The sequence below is a fragment of the Gopherus evgoodei genome, chromosome 15 (assembly GCF_007399415.2).
Source record: "Gopherus evgoodei ecotype Sinaloan lineage chromosome 15, rGopEvg1_v1.p, whole genome shotgun sequence".
In the NCBI taxonomy this organism is placed as follows: Eukaryota; Metazoa; Chordata; order Testudines; family Testudinidae; genus Gopherus; species Gopherus evgoodei.
In genome coordinates this window covers 6,075,327-6,102,888 of record NC_044336.1, presented here as the reverse complement: position 1 = coordinate 6,102,888, position 27,562 = coordinate 6,075,327, and the positions used below count along the sequence as shown (strand labels likewise).

Sequence of the window (27,562 nt, the reverse complement as noted above, 5' to 3'; positions counted from 1 at the left end):
TTGGGTGTGGGGTGGGGTTTGATATTTGAATAATAAGTGTAAGGATTAATGGTCAGAACATGTTTCTTGCCATGCCTGAGAAGTTAGACTTTGTCCTTTGCTCAGAGTGCTATGTAGTATTTTAGGCCAGAAGATGTTAGAGGAAAAGTTTATTGAAAGCAGAAATGTGAAACGATCTGATTTGAGGGGATGGGGAGAGAGGGAGGCAAAGGTGGCAGGTAGCTTTAAGGATCTGACTTGGATCAGAATGTTAAGGGTAGATGAAGGAGAAATAATAAGTGTTATGAAGTAGGGGAAAATATACTGTGAATGAGCATGATTCTACATGCAGTGGCAAAGCAGATAATTCCTCATAACTGACTACTGGTAGTTTCTACCAAAGAAGAAACTAGTATCAGTAAACTAGAGTGGAATCCTCTGTGTGGTTTGATTGTTCCTGATATTGGAGTGGATGTAGAATACATAGTCCTACCTTTTTAGACATATCTAGTTATGTATGGAGTTGTACAATTGGCTCTTATACAGAGGGGATGTTAACTGCTTCTGCAAGTCTTATGGATTTTAATGGCCCATTCTGATTAAAGGCAGAGATCATTGCAGGATAAATGATGTGGAGAGAGTACCTTAAGTGAAGGAAGGATTGAGAGCAACTTTGGTTGGCGAGTTTAGTTCATCAAGTAGTTCAGCAACCAGATGGGTTAACATAATTGAGTATTCAGACACAGGTAAGGAGTAGCAGATGTGGTTGAGATGAGGACAGGTGAGGCTGCTCTTGATTAAACTAAGAGTTAGGACAATGGATAACATCAGACTGGAGAAGCTAGGCCTCAAAAGCATCTGCTAGGTAACTTGGGGCTTGTCCACATGACAAAATAGTGTTGTTATAACTTGAGGCATGAATTTAAACAGCTATAGTTAAATTTAGTGTAAAAGGCAGTGTTGACATGTTTGTTTCAATTTAGCTTAAGGCAGTTAAGAACAGAGTTAAAAATAAAGTGACTGGCTTATTTTAGTTATTTTTAACAAAGTAAGAATGTCCACACATTTAAACCAGAAAGAGTTTGACAATTTAAAAATTTAGGTTCCACCAGTGCAATTTTCTAGTGTTGACAAGCCCTTAATTTGTCTCTGGTGCCCAGTGTAGGTGGTGGGAATATTTGAAGGCGGAATATTTGAAGTATTAGTGTAGTCTACTGATGTGGTGTTTTAAGGGAACTAAAATGAAAAAAAGGCGGGGGGGAATCTTTACAGCAGTTACTGGGCTGAGGATTCCACTTGCTGGTGCAGAGAACTTGAACAGTGTCTGAAGCAAGCATAAATATCTCTTGGAAAATGAGCAGTTGGAAAACCTGTAGGAAGTCTTCTGAAGTTCCTTCAGGCTGAGGCTTATAAGATCAGCCAAAATCATATCCACTCTCAAGGAAAGGCAGCACAAGGAAAAGGGGTTTCTGTAGCTGAATGAGTATGATAGGAACCTAAAAGATCACTATATAGTGATCTTGACCGTTACAACTAGTGTAAGTTTGGAGAAGAGAAAATACCAACCACATTGGATAAGTTAACAGTATCATTTGGAGAGGTGGGTCTAACCTTTTGTAGCGGTACCTGGCTCAACATTCTACTTTAGTGAGAGAAAGGCTTTTTATGCTTAAAAGGCAACTGCTGTGGCAAAGTAAATGGCAGGGTGTGCCTCTTAACCAGAGAACTTTGTTTTACTTGTTTCCTTTCTGTTAGCTACTATGCAAACTACCTCAACATTGAAAAGACACGTGAAACCTCACATCTTGTCAAAGAGCATGCCTGCCCTGTAGCACCCACTTCTGACCAGCATGCTGCTGCTGAGGCATGCCTCAGTTTCCCCTTCACTTAACATCCTTTAGAGTCAACACAGTCCAGATAGTCAAAACATTCCACTTCTGGGGTCCAATTTATTAAGTCTTAGTCTTTCAAAATAGAATTCAAACCTGCAGTCTTCCTCACAGTTTCATCTGGGTTCAGCCCCACCTTCCTGAGGGTCTGTCTTTCTACTTTCTGCCAAACTCCAAACAAGAGGTTCTGAATCTCCATAGGCATTCCCTCTGCTAACTCAGGGCCTTTCAGGATCCTTTTTAATCCCTGAAATGTCTGCAGACATCTGCCAACAACTACTTGGAGCTTTCCCACTTCATAAACCCAGGTGCTTTCCCTTAAGCCCAGTTGGGCAGCAGGTAATCAGTCCAAATGCGCTGGATCCCACTCCCTCTTAGAGGCCAATCATTTGACACCTTTTATTGAAGAGTTGAGGATAAATGTTGAGTTTTTTTGTCAGCAGATTTTCTGATTACTCAAGCCAGTTTGTTTAGTATATTATAAATCTTCAAATTCAACTAAGGCTCTTTATAGCACATTTTATAAAATGGTATTTAAAGTGTACGTTGAGGCAGAAGCCTGGATTCCACCCTTTGTGTTGCAATGTACAAACTAGTTGACACTTTAGAAGTTTGGTTACCAATAAAACATACTCAAATCTTGAGTTACAACTTTTTCAGTCTCTGGCTATGTCTATGGTAGGGAATATTTTTGTAAGATTCCCTACTAGTTCACAGGACTCTGGTTTCTTGCATTTTTATCCCCATATTTAATTAAACCTGCTGAAAAATTTGACTGTGGCTTTTGAAAAAAGCTTGGTCACAGAAGCTTGCATTAGGGCTCCCACAAGAACCAGTGGATATCTTTTTATAAGAGTCTGAAGTTCAGATATTGCCAAAGGGTGAAAAGTTATACAGTCTCAGCTTTATATACTTGAGGACAACAGACAGACAGTGATGAGAGGGATTCTGTAAGCTTCATAGTTTTTTCTTAAAGCTATGGTAAGTTGGTATCCTCTGACACCTGACAAGAAGTGCACTATCAAAATATGAACTCCCACACTCTAGGGTAATGATATAATGAACACTGTACTTGGTCACAGATTATTTAGATAATACCTCTTTATTGGCAAGCTTGCTATTTGAAACATAATACAGTTTCCAACTAATTCTGTGCCAGGAACCTGAGTGCTACATTATTGGATAGTTTATCATTTCGTAATTTAGATTTTGCTATACTGCTGGCTGAAGCCTTGTAAGCATCTGGAAGCATTCAGGCTCCACAATTAGTGTCCTGAAGGAGACTTTTGTATAACAAACTTCTGTCACAGCTCTGCTTTAATGTTTTGTCTCTGGAGCCTTGCCAAGATAGTACATTCCAGCATTCCTCATTTCCTTTGACTGGTACTGCCCACATCCTTTCCAGCAAAACAGAATTTTGTGCTGCCCAAACAAGTGCCCTGTTTTGAAATTGAAAATTTAATATTTGTGAAAAGCTGAGTGTTTTTTAATCATATAACAGAATACATGCACATACTTTAAATTTATTATAGTAGGAGCTGCAGCTGCTGCTAAAACTCAAGGTTTCTTAATAGTTTTCATTATAACCCCCTTTATCAATTGATTATAACTGGCTGAAATTTTCAGTGTGTGATCTTTGTGCTACATTGAGTGTTCTGAAAGCTTGAACATAAATGTTTCATCTGTGGAGAACTAGAATAAGGATAAAATACTTCCCATTACAGAGGTCCTGTGTTGAGCAGTCAGTTTTCCCAACTCAGGCACTTTGGACTACAGAAATTAATAACAGGAATAGTGCTAACTAATAAAAAGTAAGTTTCTGTTGAAACTTGTCCTTGATTTGATGGCCTTTTATGTGGTCCAGAAACCAAGCTCTTTACCCCACAAAAATCATGTTGCCTTCACTGTTGCAAAGAGAAACACCCAAATGTAAACAGTGGAAACTTAAAACAGTGATGTCTACTTTAGTTTTTGCAGATGGAACACGGTAGGCCCAAGCTCTTGCTTGCCCATTCCTTTTACTGGGGTGTTCCTTCTTCAGTCTGATAATACAAATGTTGGCGTCCACGTTTTAACACTGTCATGCTGGTCACTTTTAAACTCCATTTAATGTGTCTGGGTTTGTGCAATAAACTGTCTTTTTCACACCTTCAGTTTGGGTACCAAACTGTCCCCTGACCTATTGCTGAAACCTCTTGCTTCTTCCTCCCCTCCTTTCCCCACAAATTCTATAATGTAATTATACATTTTCACTGCAGTATTTTGCAGTACTCTAAAAATGAGGCAATATAAAATTGACCTTGGAAGTACAGTATCCCTCTATCTGATATTATCTCCTTCAGTCATATTTGATTCAGTAAGAGCTGTTTTTTTTTGGGGGGGGGGAATTCTAGACTGTACAGAGCCTACATTCTGCTGCAATAGATGTCATGGAATCCAATGTTCTTACTGCAGAACATATGTGCAATTTACTATAGAATACATGGCGGTCTGTGTTACGACTTTCTGAAGATCATTTGCTGTGCATGCATAGTGTATCTTGCAGTATTTCCAAAACTATTCAGTTCAAGAATGCTGCACATGTGAGAGGCCATTTTAGCTGAATTGGGAATAGCGTGCTGGAAATGACAGGTTCACGAGGGCTGCTGCACACTGGTTTGCAGGAAGAGGCCTCTTTAGTTGGCCATCAGAGCTTGTAATGAATTTTATCTTCACTGAGAGTATATCAGTAATTTAACCCCATTTTAAACTTTTGTCTGGGCATTTCCTTCATTGGAAATGAAGATTAACAAAAACTTGAACATCAGTAACATAAAACAAGCCAAACCCATCAAAATTCAGTTGTTAAAGTTAGGTAATCCACAATACTAGTCTCCTGAAGACATTAGTCTCTGGACTCAATCCCAGATCTCTTCCTCAGAGCCCTCGTGGATTCAGACTACCTCCCTCACACTATTGCTGAATTTAATCAGAATACCTCTTAGGCCTGGTCTACACTACACATTTAAACTGATTTTAGCAGCGTTAAACCAATTTAACGGCGCACCTGTCCACACTACGAGGCCCTTTATATCGCTATAAAGGGCTCTTTAAATTGGTTTCTCTACTCCTCCCCAACGAGAGGAGTAGCGCTAAAATCGGTATTACCATATCGGATTAGGGTTAGTGTGGCCGCAAATCGACAGTATTGGCCTCCGGGTGGTATCCCACAGTACACCATTGTGACCGCTCTGGACAGCAATCTGAACTCGGATGCAGGGCCAGGTAAACAGGAAAAGCCCCGCGAACTTTTGAATTACATTTCCTGTTTGCCCAGCGTGGAGTTCTGATCAGCACTGGTGGCGATGCAGTCCCAAATCCAAAAAGAGCTCCAGCATGGACCGTATGGGAAATACTGGATCTGATCGCTGTATGGGGAGACAAATCTGTTCTATCAGAGCTCCATTACAGAAGACAAAATGCCAAAGCATTTGAAAAAAATCTCCAGGCTTCACAGTGCTGCGTGACAAGCGTAACAGAAAGCAAAAGAATCAAATGGACGCTCATGGAGGGAGAGAGGGGGTACTGAGGACTCCAGCTATCCCACAGTCCACAACAGTCTCTCCAAAAAATATTCTTGCTGAGCTCCCAATGCCTGTAGGTTCAAACACATTGTCCGGTGTGGTTCAGGGTATAACTTGACAATTTACTCTCTTCGCCCCCATGTGAAAGAAAAGGGAAAAATCGTTTAACTACTTTCAATGTCACCCTGTGTCTACTGAATGCTGGTGGTAGATGCGATGCTGCAGCAGTGAAGAGCAGTATCTGCTCCTCTCCCCTTCCCAGTGGCAGATGGTGCAGTAGGACTGCTAGCTGTCCTTGTCATCAGCCTGTGAGTGCTCCTGGCTGGCCTCAGGTGAGGCTGGCCGGGGGCACCTGGATAAAAATAGGAATGATTCCTGGTCATTCCCAGTAGATAGTACAGAATGGCTGGTAACTGTCATCATAGCAACTAGGGGCTGAGCTCCATCAGCCCCCTCCCTTTCCTGTGTAAAGAAAAGATTCTGTACTGCCTGGACTGTCATAGCAGCGGGAGGCTGCCTCCCCCTCATTTTATCTCACTAACAAGTCACTGTTTCTTATTCCTGCATTCTTTATAACTTCATGACACAAATGGGGGGGACACTGCTACGGTAGCCCAGGAAGGTTGGGGAGAAGCGAAGCAACGGGTGGGGTTGTTGCAGGGGCATCCCCCGTGAATGGCATGTAGCTCGTCATTTCTGCGGGATCTGACATGGAGCAGCTGTGCTCTCTGATACACTGCTTCTCTAGTACATTTGCCCCATATTCTAGGCAGGACTGACTCTATTTTTAGATACCATAAAGGAGGGATTGACTCGGAGTCATTCCCATTTTTGCCTTTGTGCCCCCGGCCGACCTCAGCCAGGGGCACCCATGATAGCAGCAGACAGTACAGAACAACAGATAACCGTCATCTCATTTCCAATTTACAAGGCAGCAGACGGTACAGAACGACTGTTAACCTTCTCTGCTATCGTGCAAAATCAAGTGAATGGTGCTGTGTAGTGCTGCAGTAACGCCTCTGTCAGCGGCATCAGGTAGACATACGGTGACAGTTTTAATAAATAAAAAAAAGCTGAACGAGCTCCATGGTTGCTGTGCTATAGCGTCTGCCAGGGCAATCCAGGGAAAAAGGGTGTGAAATGATTGTCTGCCGTTCCTTTCCCAGAGGAAGGAATGAGTGATGACATTTACCCAGAACCACCCGCGACAATGATTTTTGCCCCATCAGGCACTGGGATCTCAACCCAGAATTCCAATGGGCGGGGGAGACTGTGGGAACTATGGGATAGCTACAGAATAGCTACCCACAGTACAACGCTCTGGAAATCGACGCTAGCCTTGGACCATGGACGCACACACCGAATTCATGTGCTTAGTGTGACCGTGTGCGCTCGACTTTATACAATCTGTTTTACAAAACTGGTTTATGTAAAATCAGAATAATCCCGTAGTGTAGACGTACCCTTAGTATCCACTTCTTTCCCTCAGCCTGTCCTGCTACGTACCAAATTAGCTGCCCTGCATTAGCCTTTTTCTGGCCCATCTTCTAACTGTGGACTAGGCAACCTCCACAAGGTTCAGGGAATGCAGATGAGGGGATGTGTGATTGATTGATATTAAAGGATTTGATTATATAAACAAAGTTAGTAAATATACCAATATTTAACTTTTGTGTATTGGAGGAAGCCAACATAAGCTGCCTGTCCAAGGCAGGAAAAAAAGAACAAGGGTCTTGGATAACTAGTTCTTCACAAACAGGTAAGAGACCATACTAGAAGCATTCTTGTGGATGACCCACCTCCAACTCCTTATGGAGCTCTCACAAACTATTTAGGGAGTGGATTCCCAGCTTGCAGACACATGAGAATAAAAAAAAACAAACAAACCCTGAGGAACCTGAGACAAATAGCTTCTGGGTGGGATAAGTGTCCTTCTCTAGGGAGCGGACAATGGTTGTTGGGAGTTGCTGATGAGACGCTGTTCTCACGGACCCTGACCCCCAGGGGTCTAGAGTAAAGAGTGAACTGCCTAGGGTCTCTGCGAAGAGATGACAGTCCTCTGAGTAAGATAGTCCTGTGCATAGACTTGAAAATTCTTTATGCTTTGTTCCAACTATGGTAAATATTTGGAGAAGGCTGTCTGGTCACTAATTACTAAGGCTGTGTTTGTCACGGATATTTTTAGTAAAAGTCACAGGTCATGAGCAATAATGAAAAATTCACAGAAGCCCATGACCTATCCTTGACTCTTACTAAAAATACCCATGACAAAATGGGTAGACTGGGGAGAAGGGCTGGGAGCTCCAGGGTACCCCTTCGCTGGCAGCTAGGAGCTGCCAGGGGTCCCCCGCAGCCAGGAGTGGTGGTGGGGAGCTGTGGAGCTCCCTCTTGTTGCACACGGTGGCCGGGAGCCCCAGCAGCTCCCTGACTCTGTAGGTGGCAGGGGATTCTGCAGCTCCCAGCTGACTGAAGTCACAGAGGTCTTTAGCAGTCAGATTCTGTGACTTCCATGACTAAATCACAGCCTTACTAATTACTGCTTGTTATAGCACCCAAAAGGAAGAATTGCAGGTACCTAACCTAGTCTGCCCTGCTGAGAAATCACTAAGTATACGGGGTGCAGTAGTCCAGGATCTCGTCTTGAGTGAGAGAGTTGTGTGATTCCACCCCAGGGAGGTAGACATAAGGCCTCATAGCTTAGGCAGTGGTTCTCAAACTTTTGTACTGGTGCCCCCATTCACATAGCAAGCCTCTGAATGCAACCCTCCCCCCACTTATAAACTAAAAACACATTTAAATATATTTAACACTATTATAAATGCTGGAGGCAAAGCAGGGTTTGGGGTGGAGGCTGACAGTTTGCAATCCCCCCATGTAATAACCTTGTGACCCCCTTGGGGTCCTGACCCCCAGTTTGAGAATCCCTGCCTTAGAGCCACGTCAGAGAAGGGGTTAGAGGTCCAGCAAGCCCTGTAATTAACCAGATAAACCTAAGAAAACACTTTCAAGGGTTATAGTTATGCAAAAAGTCCTGTTTTTTGTGTTGAATGAAGAAGACTGCAGTAGCCCTGTGAGAGTGGAGCCTCAAACAGTTAAGTTTTAGAAACCCTATCCAGGTGATCATGAGGTCAGTCTAGTCTAGATTTTAAGCAGGGCCAATGGTTAACGAAACCCTTCCGGTTGAAGGGGCTATGAAGCAGAGGCCCTGTGTTAGACCGGGCTGGAGCAATTTTCAATGTACCGTTCTTACCATTTGTTCCCTTCCTAGGAACATGCAGAGCAGTCAAAGACCTGTAATAAGACTTAAAATGTATGCATCTGTAGCACTAGCAAGTAACATTGCTGTAGGTCAGGGGTCAGCAACCTTTTCAGAAGTGGTGTGCCGAGTCTTCATTTATTCACTTTAAATTAAGGTTTCGTGTGCCGGTAATACATTTTAACGTTGTTTAGGTTTCTCTCTATAAGTCTATAACTAAACTACTGTTGTAGGTAAAGTAAACAAGGTTTTCAAAATGTTTGAGAAGCTTCATTTAAAATTTAAATTAAAATGCTGATCTTAAGCTGCCGGCCTGCTCAGCCTGTTCCTGGCCTGGGGTTCTGTTCACCTAGGCCGGCAGCGGGGTGAGCGGGGCCAGCAGCTGGGACCCCAGGCTGGCAGCAGGCTGAGCTGCTCAGCCCACTGCTGGTCTGGGGTTCCATTCTCTGGCTGCTGCCAGCCAGGGTCCCGGCTGCTAGCCCTGCTCAGCCCTCTGCTAGCCTAGGGATCTGACTGCCAGCCCCTTGCCAGTTGGAGGTCCCAGGCCCTGCTCAGCCTGCTGCCGGCCTGGGGTCCTGGTCCTGCCCACATAGAGTGGGTACCTACCTTCTCCCTGGTTCTGGCCCATTCTCTTCCCCTCTCTCTCTGCACAGAGCTGAGGGTGAGGGTGCAGTGAGCATAGGGCAGGGGGTGATGGAGCAGGCTGGGGTGCAGGGTCTGGCCAGGCGCTAGAATGAGGGAGGGGTCTCAGGGTTGGGGCAGGAGGTTTGGGTGTGGAGTGCTTACATGGGCAGCTCCCATTTGGTGCAAGGGGTTCGGCAGTGGACTGAGCGGGACCCCGGCAGGCAGGCAGGAGCATGCCATTAAAAATTAGCTTGCGTGCTATCTTTTAGCACATGTGCCATAGGTTGCCGACCCCTGCTGTAGGTTATCTGAGGCAGGCGGAATAGATCGGACCTGCTGTCCAAGGTCCTTCTAGAAACACAGATCCAGCTTCCTTCTAATTAACAGCTTTTCATGTAGGGCCTTGGCTACACTGTCGCTTTACAGCACTGCAACTTTCTCACTCGGGTGTGGAAAAAAAACACTCCCCTGAGCTCTGCAAGATACAGCGCTCTAAAGCACCAGTGTAAATAGTGCCGCAGCGCTGGGAGTGCGGCTCCCAGCGCTGCAAGCTAAACCCCATGAGGATGTGGAGTACGTGCAGTGTTGGGAGAGCTCTCTCCCAGCGCTGGCGCTGCGACCACACTCTCACTTCTTTGAAGTTTCAAGCATAGCCATACCCTAAGTTACTCAGCCAAGGTCCTATTTGAATGCTCACCATTTACAAAAGAGCCTACTATCAAGACCAGGTTCAAGTACTGGAATGAATGTTGTATGGGGGTTACGACCAAAGACAAGACTTCAGATACTACTTTTTGTAAAGAAATCTGTACCTCTGGGCTACCCTATTTCTTTACTTTACTTTAATGCTGAAATGTGCCTTTACTTAATTGAGAAGGTGGATTGCCTGCTTAACAGGATTCCTCTCGGCAGCAGAAAGAACTATGCTGCTTCCCTGCAGAAAATCAAGGGTATAAACTTGAAAATTCCAGCATGTTTTCTTCATTGTCTTATGAAGAGCTCCCTGAATGGCTTTATTATTAATGACCTTAAACCTTCATCCTGAAGGTCTTAATGCTAGGGCAAAAACGAGGCGTACTTGTGGCACCTTAGAGACTAAAGCTTATGCCCAAATACATTTGTTAGTCTCTAAGGTGCCACAAGTACGCCTCATTGTTTTTGCTGATACAGACTAACACGGCTACCACTCTGAAATGCTAGGGCAGTGGTTCTCAACCAGGGGTACACATACCCCTGGGGGTTCACAGAGGTCTTTTGGGGATACATAAACTCATCTAGATATTTGCCTAGTTTTGCAAATGTCTACATAAAAAGTACTAGTGAAGTCAGTACAAACTAAAATTTCATACAGACAAAATGAGAAAGTAAGCAATTTTTCAGTAAGTGTGCTATGACTCTATTTTTGTCTGATTTTGTAAGCAAGTAGTCTTTAAATGAGGTGAAACGTGGAGGTTCTAAGACAAGTCAGACTTCTGAAAGGGATACAGTAGTCTGGAAAGGTTGAGAACCACTGCGCTTGGGAATACTTTCCATTTGAGCATCTGCTCTCCATTTCTTGAGGCCTGCAAGAAACTCTTCCCCCCACCTTAGTGTATTGAGTGAGTGGGGAGAAAAACAAGTATTATGTGACTGATTCAACAGCTGTTCATATATTTATATCAAAAGCAGCACCTATAGAATATGCAAGTCTTTGTGGTGAACGCTGTCTCTGGAATAAGAGAACTAAGCTGAATTTAATAGCTACTACTTGAGCTGAGACAGACTCTACAGAGAAAATCATGGATAAACTTTTTAACACGCTTTTTCTGGGCATTACAAGGTTGTTTTCAGGGAGTTTAACCTTTGCCTGGAGGCTGCACTTTGCTGTAGCAGATCACTAATTTTTGCTCAATCTCTCCTAGTAGGCAAAGGGAAAGACTGACTTCTTGTTCCATTTTTTTCCCTTCTCCTTTCCATTTATGATACCTTTATTATTAGTTAATTAAGGAATTCATGGCCAGATGTATTCTTATAGGCAAGAGAAATTTGTCTTGCCTTTCAAACATCCTGTCCTCAGGAGAGGGGTGTCGAGCATATGGCCCAGTTGATGAATTTGTGACCTTCATGACACATTCGGGTTCCTTAGAGTTGCAGCTTTTGTTGCTTTAAAAAAAAAATTCTGTTTCCTCATGGTTGAGTGCAAAAAACCCTTCCATACAGGTGTAAACAGACTCTTTCTCTATGTTTGCAGATAACCTGTTACATTCACTGTAATGGTTCTGAACTGTTCTGCTCCCTATTAATCTCATTGGAGCATCAGCCTTAAAACTCAGTGGTGACACTTCACTGTCAAAATTAACTGCTGAATTGCTGAACATTCTAGTTCATGTTATAAGAGGATGTGAGAGTTAAGCCCTCAGGGAGATGAGAATTGAGTGGTGTTGGTGGGAAGGAAATGTAGAAGGGTGAACAGAAGACAATCAATCATAGGAAAAGAAACAGGATTCTGGGGAAAAAAGAGAGCAGAAACAGAAGTAGTGGTGACTTGTGGGAAGCAGGTTTTTGTCACTGAGCAATGGAGAATTACAGTAGAGGACTGGATAATATATACTTTAGTTATTACATAAAGCCTGTTTTCTCTTTGCAAACCTCCCACCAACATCAGCTGAGGAATCTGTGGAGTCCTGAACATGGATCCTCTTCCCACAGACCGTAATGAAACAATGAATCTAGCTCTCTGCACCAAATGAGTGTGAGACTTCTGTTCTGGGATGTTTAGCAACTAACTTTCCTATTTTTGTTTTTTAAGGAAGAGGTCCTATAGCTGGCCCTTGTTGTTATGGAACTATTGATTAATTTTTACTTAGCTTGATGCAGTTTTGAAAGCAGTTACCTAGAGATGTGGCCTGGAGGAAAGTCTTAAAGGGGGATGCTCTTTGCTTTCTACACCAGGAGGAGCAACCCAGCTGTTCAGTATTTATTACTAGATCATCTTGTAGAAATCAGCAGCTAATTCAAAATTTCTTCCTTAACTGAGTGAGTAGACTCTGAACCTGAACAGCTACATTTTTGTAAGTTTTGCAAGTGTGATCCAAAACACTTGTGTGTTTTTTTTTTAAAAAGCACATTTTTATCAGAGTAAAATTTAAATCTAATCTGCTTTCTACCTTTGATGCAATTTGTGTCCAAGTTTAGCGAAAATGGAAAACTTTCACTTTCTGGTTTTTATGTACTAGTGTAATACTGCAGTTTTTCATTGCAAAGAGAGAGAATTCAAATCTGCCTTTGGGAAATGAGGAGGAATCAAATGCTCAAGACTTCACTTCTATCATAACTTTTATCCAAAAGAGCTTAGTTATTAGATGTCTCAAAGTACCAAACAATATTTTTGAACTAAATAGTTTGAGGTGGTGGTTTTATTGAAGTCACTAATGTTCAAGACTAGCACAGAAATGGTCCATAATTTGGGAAGAATGAAGCTTTCCTGGCCTCTGTGGCTTCATTTAATAGTGCACGTATAAATGTAAGATAAAATAGCTAACCAAACTGCTGCTGTTGTGGGTTTTTTTTAGACTTATTCTGGACTGTTCTGCGTAGTCATAAATCCCTACAAGAACCTCCCAATTTATTCGGAAAATATCATTGAGATGTACAGAGGGAAGAAACGTCATGAAATGCCACCACACATTTATGCAATATCTGAATCTGCATATAGATGCATGTTGCAAGGTAAGAACTATTTTAAATATTACTTTGTTATAAATAAGTGCATTAAGCAACTCCAGCTAATTTTAGGCTCTCTATTGTCACTAAAGTTTTGCCTTCTAATAAATATAGAAATCTCTAAACTTTTAAAGAGTGTTTTTTTTTTTTTTTTTTTTTTTTTTTTAATTATTTGGAACAGAGTGAACTTTAAGAGTATGATTCCATGGTGTGTGTTCTTCTTGACTTCCAAAGTACCTGCCAGTTTGCTGCTGTGACTGCATGACAGACTTTGTAATTAGTGGTGGAGTAGTAAACTTAAAGTGGAAATGGCTTCCTTCAGAACTAAGAAGTAATGACATTTGGGACACAAAAGAGGTGCTAATACACTAGGGAAAATGTACTTCCAGAGGCACCAAAATGAGAATTAAAAGGTGTGCAGCAAAACTAAACTAATTGGTTTCAGAAACAATTGCTAAATGAGTGTTTTCAAACTGTTTTCTGTACTCCTGTTTTATTGTCACTGCACACTATCTTGAAGTTTCTCACAGTGGCTAAAATATTTAGTGTGTGTGTGTGCACACACACACTAGTTGTAGCCATGCTGGTCCCAGGATAGTAGAGAGACAGGTGGGGTGAGGTGGTAATTTTGTATTGGACCAACTTCTGTTGGAGAGGGGAACAAGCTTACAGAGCTCTTCTTCAGGTCTACATTTAGCTTTCGCAGACCTGAAGAAGAGCTCTGTAAGTTTGTTTCTCTCTCCAACAGAAATTGGTCAATAAGATGATATCTCACCTACCTTGTTCCCCATGCCGACAGGAGGGTTCTAATGGGGAGTGGAGTACCTACACCAACAAGAGGTGGTAGCTAGATCAATGGGAGAATTCTCCCGTTGACCTAATGTAATCTACGCGGGGGGTTAGGTTGATTTTAACTGTGTTGCTCGGGAGTGTGGATTTTCGACAATAATATGTTGACCGTAATCACATTTGTGGTGGGAGGCGGAGGGTAGGAGGGGTGCTGTATTGTCTAAGGCCCAATTACTTAAGGTGAAGTTTTTTACCCAATAAAGAGTCTCAAAGATGAATTTAAAGACTAACACTCAGACTGTATTTAAGACAATAAGGATAACAAAACATAGCTCTAGATCAGCGGTACTCAGACCTCTTCATGTTTTAGATTATTTCAAGGGTGTGTGCGCATGTGGTTTTTTTGTTTGCTTTTTGGCCACATCTCATCCCAGTCTTGGTTCCGCATCTCCATGGTGACCATAGTTTTGGTCTACATAAATGTCCTAGAATAGTGAAGCAAGATAAAGATAAATGTTCACGGAATGAGTTTTTGGTTACTTTATATCCCTGTTTCCCTGCATCTTGTCTGTTTTGTTTCCATGTCTTGGCATGTCGGAATTTGTTTGTTTGTTAATGCCACACTTTGACATTCTGGTGTGCTGTCTCCCCTGCCCTGCAACTTTGGGTGCTTACAATGCTTTCCTGCTGTAGCTCCCACCTGGGTTGCTAACAAACAGCCTGCCTGCAGGTAGGGGACAGAGTGTCTGTGCATACCCATAGTCCTGGTCCAGCAACTCTGACCCCAGCAACCTGTCAGCAAACACCAGCCACATTCTGGCTTTCAGCAGGGTTGGTTAGCACTTGTAGGGTGACCCCAACACTCTCCCAGTCCCAGATTCTCTCCTAAAATGTGTTCAGCACTGTCCAGCCCTCTCCTGGACAGTCCAGAGATAGTAGGTCCATTGCCTGTCTAAGGGAACCAATATACAGCAGTCTGCTATCTTAAATGGAGTTAACAAATAATTCAGCACCAGTTTAGTTTTAATTAAAGAATAAAACATGTTTGTTTTAGCTACAAGGGAGATAGGTTTTAAGAGAGTACAAATATAAGCCAGTAAAGTGAGAAATGGTTACAATAGAAATAAAGTTAAAATACTTCCTAGTATTAAAACTTAACAGATGAGGCTTGGTTCAAGGTGGAATTCTTAACACATGCTCCCAGGAACAGGGCTGACTCAATTTCAGGTCAAGATCTGCCTCTGAAGTCCAAATGCTGTTTCTTTGTGTTGTCTTAGGTGACAGAGAAAGAGATGGATAAGGAGAGAACATGGTGTGTTTGCCCCTCACTTTCATAGCTTGGTCACCTTTCTGAAAAGCATTTCCCTAAGGTTTACCCATAGATAAAGTTCATTTCCACTGTGGGGGCAGAGACGAGGAGTCTGGTGAAAGAGGTTCCTTGATGCTGTTTGCCAAGATGCAAATCTGTTTGTTCCTGCCCTCCCCCCCTTGCCTAAGAATCGCCACTTGCTAGGTGAATGCACACCTGGCTAGAGGCATCGCCGCCGAAATGCCGCTGATTTTCAGTAGCATTTTGGCGGTGACACCTATTGATGGTGCTGCTTCTTGGTGGCATTTTGGTGGATGGTCATCCGCCGGCCATAGTCCTCGGTGGCTCGTCATCCGGCGTCGACCAGATGAAAAGGGTTGGGGACCACTGATACAGAGGATGTGAATACGTGGGTGCATTCATTCATACACTCCTTATTTGCAGCCCTCACCCTTCTTGGCTTTAATCTCTCTAGGTTTCTCTGTTTGCTTCCTTTCTAGTTTTGGTGTTTCCAAGATTGGTCCGTGTGTACAAGAATAAAACCCTTGAACCAAAGAATGTAATTGCTGAACAAGAAGCAGAAGTTTGTCTTTGTGTTTAGCTGACCAAAGCTGTTGGAAACCCAGAGTTCTGACTTGACATTCAATGAGACAAGGTGGTTGAGGTAATGTCTTCTGTTGGGCCACCTTCTATTGGATAAAGAGACCAGCTTTAACCTGAAGAAGAATTCTGCGTGTAAGCTTGAAAGCTTGTCTCTTTCACCAACAGAAGTTGGTCCAAGCGGATTTTATTGCACTCACATTGTCTCTCAATATCCTGGGACCAACACTGCAAATTGCTGAGGTTTGTGAAGTTTCACTGCATCAAGACTGGATAAATAATCCAGTCTTCATAGAAGCAGCTCCTTGGACCATAGTTTTGAGAAGTGCTGCTTTAGTACCACCTTTGTTTGCTTCAAAGGTAGTAGTGGGAAAACTAGAGTAGATGGCTGTAACAGTGCCTTTGTGGGTCACAACTGAGAATATGAAATTCAAGACAAATTGTTGAGAAATAAAATCCTAGAATATCAAGTTTGGAAGGGACCTCAGGATGTCATCTAGTCCAACCCTCTGCTCAAAGCAGGACCAATCCCCAGACAGATTTTTGCCCCAGATCCCTAAATGACCCCCTCAGGTAGACACACCCCAAAACTGTGGTGGTTCTTCCATAAGATATATCAAACCGGCAACAAAAGTAAACTTCTGTTTCACCACATTGTCTAACAAGAAGTCAGAAAAGCAGTCTCCATAGGCATTCCAGTCCTGGATTCAACACCCAAACACCAGACTTAAAGATGAGTGGTTATTTAAAACCAGTTTCGTCAAACAAAAGGTTCTTCTGATCCCAAAGGACCAGCCACATACCCAGGTTAATGTATAACTCAGATCTTGCCCAATAAACTCAGTGTTGTCAGTCCTTCAGTATCTACAATTGAAAGGTTTATTTATAAAAAGAAAGGTGAGAGTTAAAATTGGTTAAAGGAATCAAATATGTACAACAATTGCAAAGTTCTTGGATCAGGCTTGTAGCAGTGATAGAATAAATTGCTGGTTTAAGTTAAGTCTCTGGTTGCTTCCAAATCATTGGAAGGTCCTCAATCCTTTGGTTATAATGATCCCATTAGTATAAGTTCATAGTCCAGAGGTTTGAGCAGTAAAGAGTCAAAACGGAGATGTTTCTAGGGCCTTTTATAGCTTTTGCCACGTGGAGGGAAATCCATTGTTTCAAACAAAGCTCTCAGCAGAGCTAGTGGAAAATTACAGGTAGCAAGATGGTTTTTGGAGTCACATGGACAAGTTGCATGTCCAGCAGGAAAGTCCATTAAGTGTTGATAGGTGTCTTCTATTGTGAGTTAAGTCCATTTAAAGAACTCTTAACTTGAATAGTCCCTTCAAGATGTGCAGGTTAAACACTTTTTGTGGGTGCTACCACAGGGGCAAACATTTGAAATCCAGATATAGAGCCAGTACTCGTGACTTTAAATACAAAAATGATACATGCATACAAACAGCAAAATCACATTCAGCAAATCATAACCTTTCCATAGACACCTTACTTGACATACTTTGTACAAGATTTGTTGCAGTTGTGTAACAGTGGTAGCAACAATGATCTATGTGGTCATATTTTATTAGATAATGTCACAATGGCATCTCTGGATTTGAAGAAAAAATATAGGTGTCGGGCTTGAAATTTGATAGATTTGAGGGGTAACAAACAGGGAAATTGTTTTAAAGAATTAATATTTTGTAGGTGTTCAAGTGCACAGGTTTTTAGTATCCTCCACCTATACAGACCCATTGCTTTTCTTCCTCTCAGCAAGAGGTGGGAAGTGGTGTCAGCTAGTGAACTTTCCACTGATGTCTTACCTTCATGATTTCATTGCCAGTACAAAACAAGAATTGGGAAGTACAGACGTTGGCAAACTGTACTTGGCTGCTTTGTGTTAGATCAAAAGAAAGGAAAGGGAATATTTCCTTTACATTCATAACAGGCTCCATTTAGTTATTCCTAGGCATGTCTTCAAGAACAAGATGGCTGGCAGGCAGGCTGCTTCTGAGACTTGTCTTAGATACTTATGACCCCCATTGCTGTAGTATGTGAGTGCCTCAGTCTTTAATGTATTTTCACAGTATCTCTCTGAGGAAGGGATGTGCTACCATTGCCACTTTTTACAGATGGTGAAACTGAGGCACGGACTAAATGACTTGCCCAAGGTTGCTCAGGAAATTTGAGGCATAACTGAACCCAAATCTCCAGAGTCCTGGCCCATTTCCTCCATAAGACCCTTTTAGCATGGGTCAGACCAAAATGACATTGCATTGTCTCAGTGAGGAAGTCCAAATACCACTACTAAAGATGAGACTAGTTTGAGTATTCTGTTACTCTTGTGTCTCTATGAAGTCTAAGCTGTGAGAGTGCCTGCCATTCTGCAAGTAAATCCAGGATTCTTTTTTGCTAGTGAAAATGTTCAAGGATCGATATGGTGTACATATTTTCCCAGACCTGTTAGCTACAGGAAAATTTATGCTAATCTTTTCTTATGTATCAGGTAGGTGCCAACTAGACTCACCTTGTGAACCTGAGTGTGTGTGTGTGTGTGTGTGTGTGTGTGTGTGTGAGAGAGAGAGAGAGAGATGAATCACTACAAACATGTCATCAGTCTTAAATAGAGGTTACAAGATGATACTCCAGTTTTATCTACTTTGTCCAAAGTAAGATATGTTGTTTCATCAAATTCTGGAAAGAAAACATAAGCTGGCTTCATAGTTGACCTAACGCCAAAGAGCAGCACTGCAACAACTACCTAAATTGTAAATCCTGTTTCTTGTATTTATTATGTCAAATGCTCATGAGGGAACTGAATATATAAAACAGTGATGCTGACTTAGACATTTCAAATAGTCATTAACAGGAAAGATTCCTCAGCACATTACAATCTTGAGTGTTTTGATATTGCAGTTTTGATTTTTGATAACTGGACTATCAGTTTCAGAGCCCAAATAGGAAGAGGGTGGGTCACCGTAGCAGTGGTGGTTACAACCAAGCTCCACTTCTAAACCAAGCTATTCCTACCTGATGCACCAGGAGATGAGAATCTCAGTAGATCACGCAGCTGTTCAAAATACTATTGTGTGCTCTGCTGTGTTCATCAGGCTTGGCTCCTCCTCTGACATTCAGCTATATTTTATCACTAAGGTATAGGTGAGTACCTAGGGCCTTGGCTCTTGGAACTCTGATTTCAGAATCTTACGCTTTCGCTTCAGAGAGGATGGCAGAACAAACAGGTGACAATTGTTAGTCATGTTGCTTAATGCACTACTTGAAAGTGTCCAGATGTTATGATCACAAGCGTGGTATAATCTATATAGAATAGGAACATAATCTGAAAATTTTGGGGCCTACACTTTTTGGAGAGATGTTTCTTCATCTAGTGCAAAGCATCATCCCTCTTATGAGGAAATATGAGCTTAAATTAAAAAAAAGCAAACTAATGTTCAGAGTAGTTATGGGTTTCTTTCAGAAAACACCTGTCCTTTAGTTGTTTCTCAGCAAGTTTCAGGGCGAAGAGGTGTGTGAAATGTGTATAATCTGTAGTTTCTTTGAGGTATTTTGAGTTTACAACGATTTTGTTAATCTCTAGCTAAATCTGGTTTGAGGAAAGTATTGGTGTTTGGTTTTTGCTTGATCCCATTGTGTCCAGTTGTAGCAGCAACTTTGCTATATTGTTACATTCCCTATAATGGTGAGATGATTACTTGCTTTGCCACCAATTGAACCCGTTGCAATGGAAAAGAAGTCAACACAGAAAGACCTAATCTATACCAGCCAGCTTTTATTAGCTATACCAGTAAACCTTCCTAGCATAGAGTCAGCTCCTATGAGCAAAATTGTGCTTTTGCCAATATAGCTTATACCAGTTCCCTGAACAAAATAAGCTAGACCAGGAAAAACACTTACCGTATATACTCGTTCATAAGCTGAATTTTTTGGTTTTAAAAAAAAGGAAGCACTAGAGATGGGGGTCGGCTTATGAATGGGTATAGAGAGGGAGAGGTGGGACACAGCCCCTCCCTCCAACAGAGGGAGCAAAGAGAGGCAGCAGAGACAGAAGGGAAGAGGTGGGGCTAAGGTGTCTCCACTTCGGGCCACGTTGCTCTCCCCCAGCCTCTGAAGCAGCTGCACCTCTTGGCCCCATGCCCCAGAGCAGGCTGTGGCCGTGCTGTCCGGGCACCGGTGCCACACTGCAGCCACGCCACCCAGCCCAGCCCACTAGAACATGCTGTGGCTGTGCCACCTGGTCTAGGCTGCCGGAGCAGGCTGTGGCCATGCTGCCCAGCCTGCCGGAGCAGCTCCAGCCAGGTCAGAGACATCCTCCCCAGATAAGGTGGGAAGGGGAGAGTGTGGGAGTCCTGGGCTTAGAGGTGGGGTTATTTGCAGTGGGGTCAGAGGGGTTACTCCCCTGACTCCCAGCTTCCGCCCCCCCCCCCCCAAAAATTCAAACTAGTAAGTGCTTCCAGCAGCTCCCATTGGCCTGGAGCAGCAAACCGTGGCCAGTGGGAGCTGTAATCGGCTGGACCTGTGGGTGCAGCAGGTAAACAAACCAACCCGGCCTGCCAGGGGCTTTCCCTACACACTGTGGTAGGGAATGAGTTTGTGACATGTTGCAAGAAGTCTGTCTTGGATATGGAGCAGGCTGTTTTGGGGGGAACAAATGCATTATAGCTGAGCTTTACGTGGGGTACTCAGCCTATACATTTTAATACAGTAAAGGCTTGGAGAACTTGTCTTTAAAATAACCAAAAAGAAATTTTAGCTTTTGGTAGAGAATTGTCTATGTGCCGTGCCCAGCTAAAGAAAATGGTCTATAATAAACAAGTGGCTTCTCTGGGTAAACTCTTACTAGAGTGCTGAGTGGGGCTGTGGCAGGGGGGACCCTGGCTGGCAAGGGGCCAGCAGTGGGAACCCCAGAGCGGTGGCGGGCTGAGCAGCTCAGCCTGCCATCGCTCTGGGGTTTCCACCCCAGGTTCCTGCCACCTGGGGCCTCGGCCCACTGCCAGCCTGGGGTTCCATCCCCCAGGCCAGCAGCTGGTGCTGAGTGGGACAGGCAGCTGGATCCCGGCTGGCAGGAGCTCAGCAGCTTATCCCGCCGCTGCTCTGGGATTTTGGCAGTTGACTCCTTGCCAGCTGGGGTCTCAGCCCGCTGCTAGCCTTCCCCCAGGCTAGCAGCGAGTGTTAAGTGGGACCAACAGATGGTGGGAGCCTGGCTGGTAAGGGGCCAGCAGTGGGAAACCTCAGAGTGGTAGTGAGCTGAGTGGCTCAGCCCGCCCCACATGCCATCAAAGATCTGCTCGCATGCTGCCTTTGGCACATGTGCCGTAAATTGCTGACCCCTGCCTTATCACCTCCTTCTGCAGTAGATTCTGAAGTTAGCCATGCCCCACTGGCCATTTCCCTTGCCTTGGAAATCAGCAATTGTAAGGTCATTTGCAAGTGCAGGACTAAAGTGAGGGATTATACACACAACCTAAGCTGTAACATTAAACAACTCTCTCTTGTTTTAAGACCGGTCATTATATTGTGCAAATTAAGCCTTCATTTCAAAATGAATGTGATTGGAGGACTGCTTCAAACATTCTGGTTTCATGTCCTAAAATCTGATTTAAAAGCTCACTAGTGCTCAGCTTTGTGTCTCTCAAACTACGTTCTCTTTAAATGCAAGTGTGTTAGGGCCCAAGAGTTTAAATAAACAATTGGGGCTTAAACTCCAAAATACCTCTGGTTCAGATTTTAAAAATGAGATCAGTTTCATGATCAGTTTCACCCAAGCTGCCTTCCACCTTCAAATTCTCAACCAGTTCCTCCCTATTTGTAAGAGTCAAATCTAGATCAGCCTCTGGCCTACTTGCTTTCTCCACCTTCCAGAATAGGAAATTGTCTCCCAGTGTATTTCAAGAACTTAGTGGTTTATCTGTGCCTTGCTGTATTTTCCCAGTGGTAGCTGAAGTCCCCATCACAGCCCAGACATCCAAGTCCTGTGAGTTTTGTTGGCTTTTTAAAAAGTCTCATCTACCTCTTCTTGGTTAGGTGGTCTATAGTAGACCACTGCCATGGTATCCTTTTTTTTTACCACTCCTTTTATCCTTACCCAGAGATTTTCAACAGGTCTATCTCTCACTTTTATATCAACTTCAATCAAGTGTATACATCTTGATTATACAAAGCAACTACTCCTCCTTTTCCCCTTCCTGTCTTTCCTGAACAGGCTGTACCTTTCTATACCAATATTCCACTCGTGTGAATTATTTCACCCTCTGTAATGCCAATTATGCTGTAATTCACTAGTATTTCTAGTTTTCTTGTTTATTCCCCATACTTCTTGCATTAGTATAAGACATCTAATCATATTGAACATGTCTTTTGTGGAAGATAGTAGGCATTATCTCCTTTAGTCAGTAAAGTGTATAAAACTTGATTCACTGGCCAATAAATCATGTTACTATATCGGTTTGTTCCTTTTATTAAGGATATGATTTAAAATAGTTTTAAACTGACAAACGCACTGCTGCAGAAAATGTTGCTAAATCACATGTGCTGCTGTTGAAATATTTTACGCCTGTACCAGGAAAATGCGTGGGTGTTTTTTGTGAACTCTGAGTTCTAGGATTCATCCCTGAGAAGGCTTATCCCACAGTGTCCTGTGCTGTGACACCACGAGGTTAACACAAGCTGCTTATTACTTGGTGACCTAACAGCTCTTTTGAAAAGTGTTGTAGCCTGTAAGGTACATTTGTCGTTGTCACAGACTCGCAGATCGTGCCCCCTCTTGGCCCCATGTGGTCCATGGGGAGTGCCCCTTTCAGTGAGACAGCCCTTCACGGGGGGTCCACTCTCTCTTGGGGTCAGGCCCCTCCACCTCCTGGAGCACACCTGTTTCTCGCTGTGGCCCCCCTCAGGTAGTCCACGCGCTCTGGACCCCCCAGGCCGCCTCCACCCCCGAAGAGGTTGATGCAACCCTGCTCTCTAGACTGGAGTGACTCTCAGCCAGCATAAAACAGGAGGGTTTATTGAGAGTTGAACACAGCACAGGCAACTCTCAGGGCCTCAGCCCTGGCCTCCCTCAGCACAGTATATCCCAGTCCCCCTGCAGCCAGGTGGGCTCTGCCTGCTCTCGTTCTCCAGCCCAGAGCCCCCCTGCTTCCCAGCTGGGCCTCCGATTATTCCCCGGCCCCAAGCCCCGCCTTTGTCCATTGTCTTCTCTCCAGGTAAACATGGTTGTAAACAGGAAAGCCTGTGTCTCCTCTCAGCCATCCTCTGGCCCCTCTGGTCCTCTCTTTGCAGCCCATTGTCCTCCCATTGGCCAGAACTGGCTGTGTCTCCTGAGCCGGGTCACCAGTTGCTGGAGTCTCCATCTTCTAGGCCGTCGGCTGGGGTCCTGAGTTCCCTCTCTAGTCTTCTGTAACAACAAACTCCCTCTCCCCTCACTTCATCACAGTAACCAGTAACACCTGGGGACACTGAGTCCCACCCCTTGTGCATGCAAACCACTGGAAAATACAGAAACCCCCCCACTTCATCGCAGTCTAACAGACATAGCGTTTCTATTCCCATTCTTTTGTTTCCCTTCCATTACTTTTATTTCCTCACTTGCTAGCATTACGCAGGAACAGTTGAAAGAGCAGCTTACTATATGCTGATCTGTGCACTAAACTTTAAACTTCCATATAACTAAACTATTTACATCAACAGAATCACATAGATAGGTGTGGTGAAAGAACTAGTCTGACTAAACAGTTTATAGCTAAAAATCTAGGCTGAGATTTTCAGAGCTACTTAGATGCTCAGTTCATTGGGAATAGTGATTCTAAATCCCGTTGACAGCTTTGAAATGCTCAAAGTTTTTATACAACATGCAGGGCCAGCTATGCTGCAGAAAAATGAAATAAGTGAGGAAATGAAAGTTGGGGTTGGGACTTCATTCTCATTTAAGATAAGGAAAACTTACAGAACACATCTAATTGCTGACTTTCAGCAATTTTTTGCACTTTGACTTCAGTGCATTTTTTCTTTCTTTCATTTTAGTTGGAAATGGAGGACTGGCCTAATCCTGAGATAGTAGCACCAGTTTGGAGATGTTCCCTAGCATTCATATTCATCTATAACTCAATTTCTTCTTCCTCTTCCCAAAATTTATTGCTGGTTTACCCTAGCTATACCTTATTTGTGGTCACTGTGGTATTTTTCATATGGCAGTTAGTTCAGTGGGTTAAAGCTAAATTTTCGAAGCCATGTCTCAGGTTGCTCAGAAAAATAAGTGGCCTGGTATTTCGGGTATGTGTATGGGGAGGGAAGTGTGTTAGCGCCTGCCAAGGTCCTTTGTGGTTGTGTGGGGGTATTTACACTTGTTTCCTTGATCTTTTGTTGAGCATTAAATTACCATTAATGTCATAGGACTGACTTTAATTCAATGGGGGAGAAGTTTCATCTGTAAAGAGTAATTATTATGCCTACCACTAACTACTTTAGGCCATGTCAGCCTTTGATTAACCTATAGTTGTAGGGCCTACTGTCACTGAGTGATTAGAAATGTAGAGTAATGCTCAATACCTGTTGTAAGTCTGTCCTTGGGAAGAAGGCGTTTTCATAGGATTTGGAAGACTAGAACTAAAATCACAGCACAAACTCCTTTCTGCAAATTAAATGAACAAGGAGCTCTAGCAGTCTCTCCTTTGGGTAGCCTCACTTTCTCAGATGGAAACCACACTATGTAGCAAGCAGCATAACATGCTGTTAGGCTGAAAAGACTGGGAGGGAGCCACACAGCATTCTCTCCATGTTCTGTAAAGAATGCAAAGCACCCATTGTCAAACATACTAAATCTATGAATAAAATCCCAAATGATCCATGATCGATTTTGTGGTTTATTGCAAGATTCACACAATCCTTTCTGCCCTGGTAGCTATTTTGCACATCTGCCTACACAGAACCAGCTGCATGGCAAGCCTAATGTGAGGAATTTGTAAGTCTTTTTGTGTATTGTATTGTTTGCAACATGATGTCCAGCTGCCTATTGGAAATTGAAAATAGGCACTGGTGCATAATGTGAGGAATGAATAAATGAAGAGAAAGCGTTTGTTTAGTGTGGGAAGGGAGGCAACATACAATAGCATTGCCAGAAAATCTGCTGCAGACAGGAACTGAGTAATATAAATTCTGTTCTGCTGAAACAAACTTCCAGTTTACTTCAAATCCAAATAGAAAGCTAATGGAAAACACTTGATTGTTAGCTAGGCTTATTGAACTTTCTTTTTAATTTTTACCACAGTAGAAACTCTGTTACGAACACCTCAGAAAGGAAGGTTGTTCGTAACTCTGAAGAAAGCCTTATGACTGCTCTTTCAAAAGTTTACCACTGAACGTTGACTTATACAGCTTTGGAATTTTACTATGCAAAAGAAAAATGCTGCTTTCTCTTTTAACTAAAAAAAAATTCAAGTTTAACACTGTACTGTATTTCCTGTTTTGGGAGGAGGGAGGGTATCTCTGCCTGATTTGCATACTTCCAGTTCCAAATGGGGGGCGGGGTGTGTGTGTGGTTGATTGGTCAGTACATAACTCCTGAGGCTCTACTGCATTTTGTTACCAGGTCTCTATGGGTTCACGTTGTGGTGTGTAAAGTTTTTGACTATCTTGCTTTCTTGAGGGCTGAAAAGAATCCATCCTTAATTCAGTACTAATTATTCCCTAATTCTTGCCTTTTATTAGCCACCAGTCCCCCAAAGGGCTTAACAAGAAGGATTTATTGCCTGTTCAGGAGAAACTGAGATTAATTCTTATCTTGGCAACCCTGCTAAAATGTAGTATGCTGACAAGTGTACCACATCTTGCATGGTTCCCACACATTTTGCAGCTCTACCTGTAGGGCCTTACCAAATTCATGGCCATAAAAAGTGTCACCGGCCATGAAATCTGGTCTCCTGTCAGCCTCCCTGCCCCCCCTCCCCCCAGCACTGTCTGTGTGCTTTTAACCTATACTATACAGGGGAGACCAGTGTTTGTTTCTCAAATTAGGAGTCCTGACCCAAAAGGTAGTTGCAGGGGGGTTGCAAGGTTATTTTGGGGGGTGTGGGCTGGGAGAGTGGGGTGGATTGGGTATTGCCTCCCTTACTTCTGCGCTGCCTTCAGAGCTGGGTATCTGGAGAACGGTAGCTATTGGCCAGGTACCCTGTTCTGTGCTGCTGCTGCTGGCAGGGCGCTGCCTTCAGAAGTAAAGGTGGCAATACCATACCATGCAATCCTTCTGCACTGCTGTCAGTGGCAGCGACAACCTGGGGAATTACAGACCAGTCAGCTTAACTTCTGTACCCGTAGGGATAATGGAGCATATAATTAAGAAATCAATATGCAAACACCTAGAAGATATGGTGATAACAGTCAGCATGGATTTGTCAAGAACAAATTGTGTCAAAGCAACCGGAGAGCTTTCTCTGACAGGGTAACCAGCCTTGTGGATGGGGGGAGCAGTCAATGTGGTATATCTTGACTTTAGTAAGACTTTTGATACTGTCTCGCATGACCTTCTCATAAACAAACTAGGGAAATACAACCTAGATGGAGCTACCATAAGGTGGGTGCATAACTGGTGGGAAAATCTTTCCCAGAGAGTAATCATCAGTGGTTCACAGTCATGCTGGAAGGGCATAACAAGTTGGGTCCCTCAGGGATCAGTTCTGGGTCTGGTTCTGTTGAATATCTTTATCAATGATTTAGATAATGACACAGAGATATAGTAGTTTTGCGGAACGAAGGTGGGAGGGGTTGCAAGTGCTTTGGAGGATAGGATTAAAATTCAGAATGATCTAGACAAACTGGAGAAATGGTCTGAAGTAAATAGGATGAAATTCAAGAAGGACAAATGCAAAGCACTCCACTTAGGAAGGAACAATCAGTTGCACACACACACAAAATGGGAAATGATTGCCTAGGAAGGAGTACTGAGGAAAGGGATCTGGGGGTCATAGTGGATCACAAGCTAAATATGAGTCAACAGTGTAACACTGTTGCAGAAAAAGCAAGCGTCATTCTGGGATCTATTAGCAGGAGTATTGTAAGCAAGACACAAAAAGTAATTCTTCTGCTCTACTCTGAGCTGATTAGGCCTCAACTGGAGTATTTGTGTCCAGTCTTGGGTGCCACATGTCAGGAAAGCTGTGGACAAACTGGAGAAAGTCCAGAGAAGAGCAACAAAAATGCTTAAAGGTCTAGAAAACATGGCCTAGGAGGGAAGATTGAAAAAATTGGGTTTGTTTAGTCTGGAGAAGAGGAGACTGAGGAGGGACATACCTTTTTAAGGTACATAAAAGGTTGTTACAAGGAGGAGGGAGAAAAATTGTTCTACTTAGTCTCTGAGGATAGGACAAGAAGCAATGGGCTTTAATTGCAGCAAGAACAGTTTAGTTTGGACATTAAGAAAAGCTTTCTGACTGTAAGAGTGGTTAAGCACTGAAATAAATTTCTTAGATGGTAGTGGAATCGCCATCATTGGGGATTTTTAAGAGCAGGTTGGACAAATACCTGCCAGGGATGGTCTCGATAATGCTTAGTCCTGCCTTGAGTGCAGGGGACTGGACTTGATTACCTCTCAAGGGCCCTTCCGGTTCTATGATTCTATAATTACAACACCATAATATTTCAGATTTAAATAGCTGAAATAATGAAAATTACAATTTTTAAAATCCTATGACCGTAAAATTGACCAAAATGGACCACGAATTTGGTAGGGCCATATCAATCTGCATTCCCACAGACCCTCTGAGATGTTAAGCATTTAGCTGTGCCACCAGGAGTTGTTGTGGTTCTTCCACTGCTAGCTGCCATGCAGCCTCTCTTGCCTTTTCACCACTCTCCTGTT

General features: G+C 43.2%; 1 protein-coding gene across 4 annotated transcripts in view; it reads left to right on the top strand.

Moving 5' to 3' along the window:
* MYH10 (myosin heavy chain 10) overlaps positions 1-27,562 on the top strand; it is a 146,059-nt gene that overhangs the window by 9,579 nt on the left and 108,918 nt on the right. For all 4 annotated transcript variants that reach the window (XM_030534085.1, XM_030534083.1, XM_030534082.1 and 1 more), the window contains exon 4: positions 12,863-13,019. In XM_030534085.1, coding sequence (XP_030389945.1) covers positions 12,863-13,019 — 157 coding nt within the window. The remainder of the gene's footprint in view (positions 1-12,862; positions 13,020-27,562) is intronic.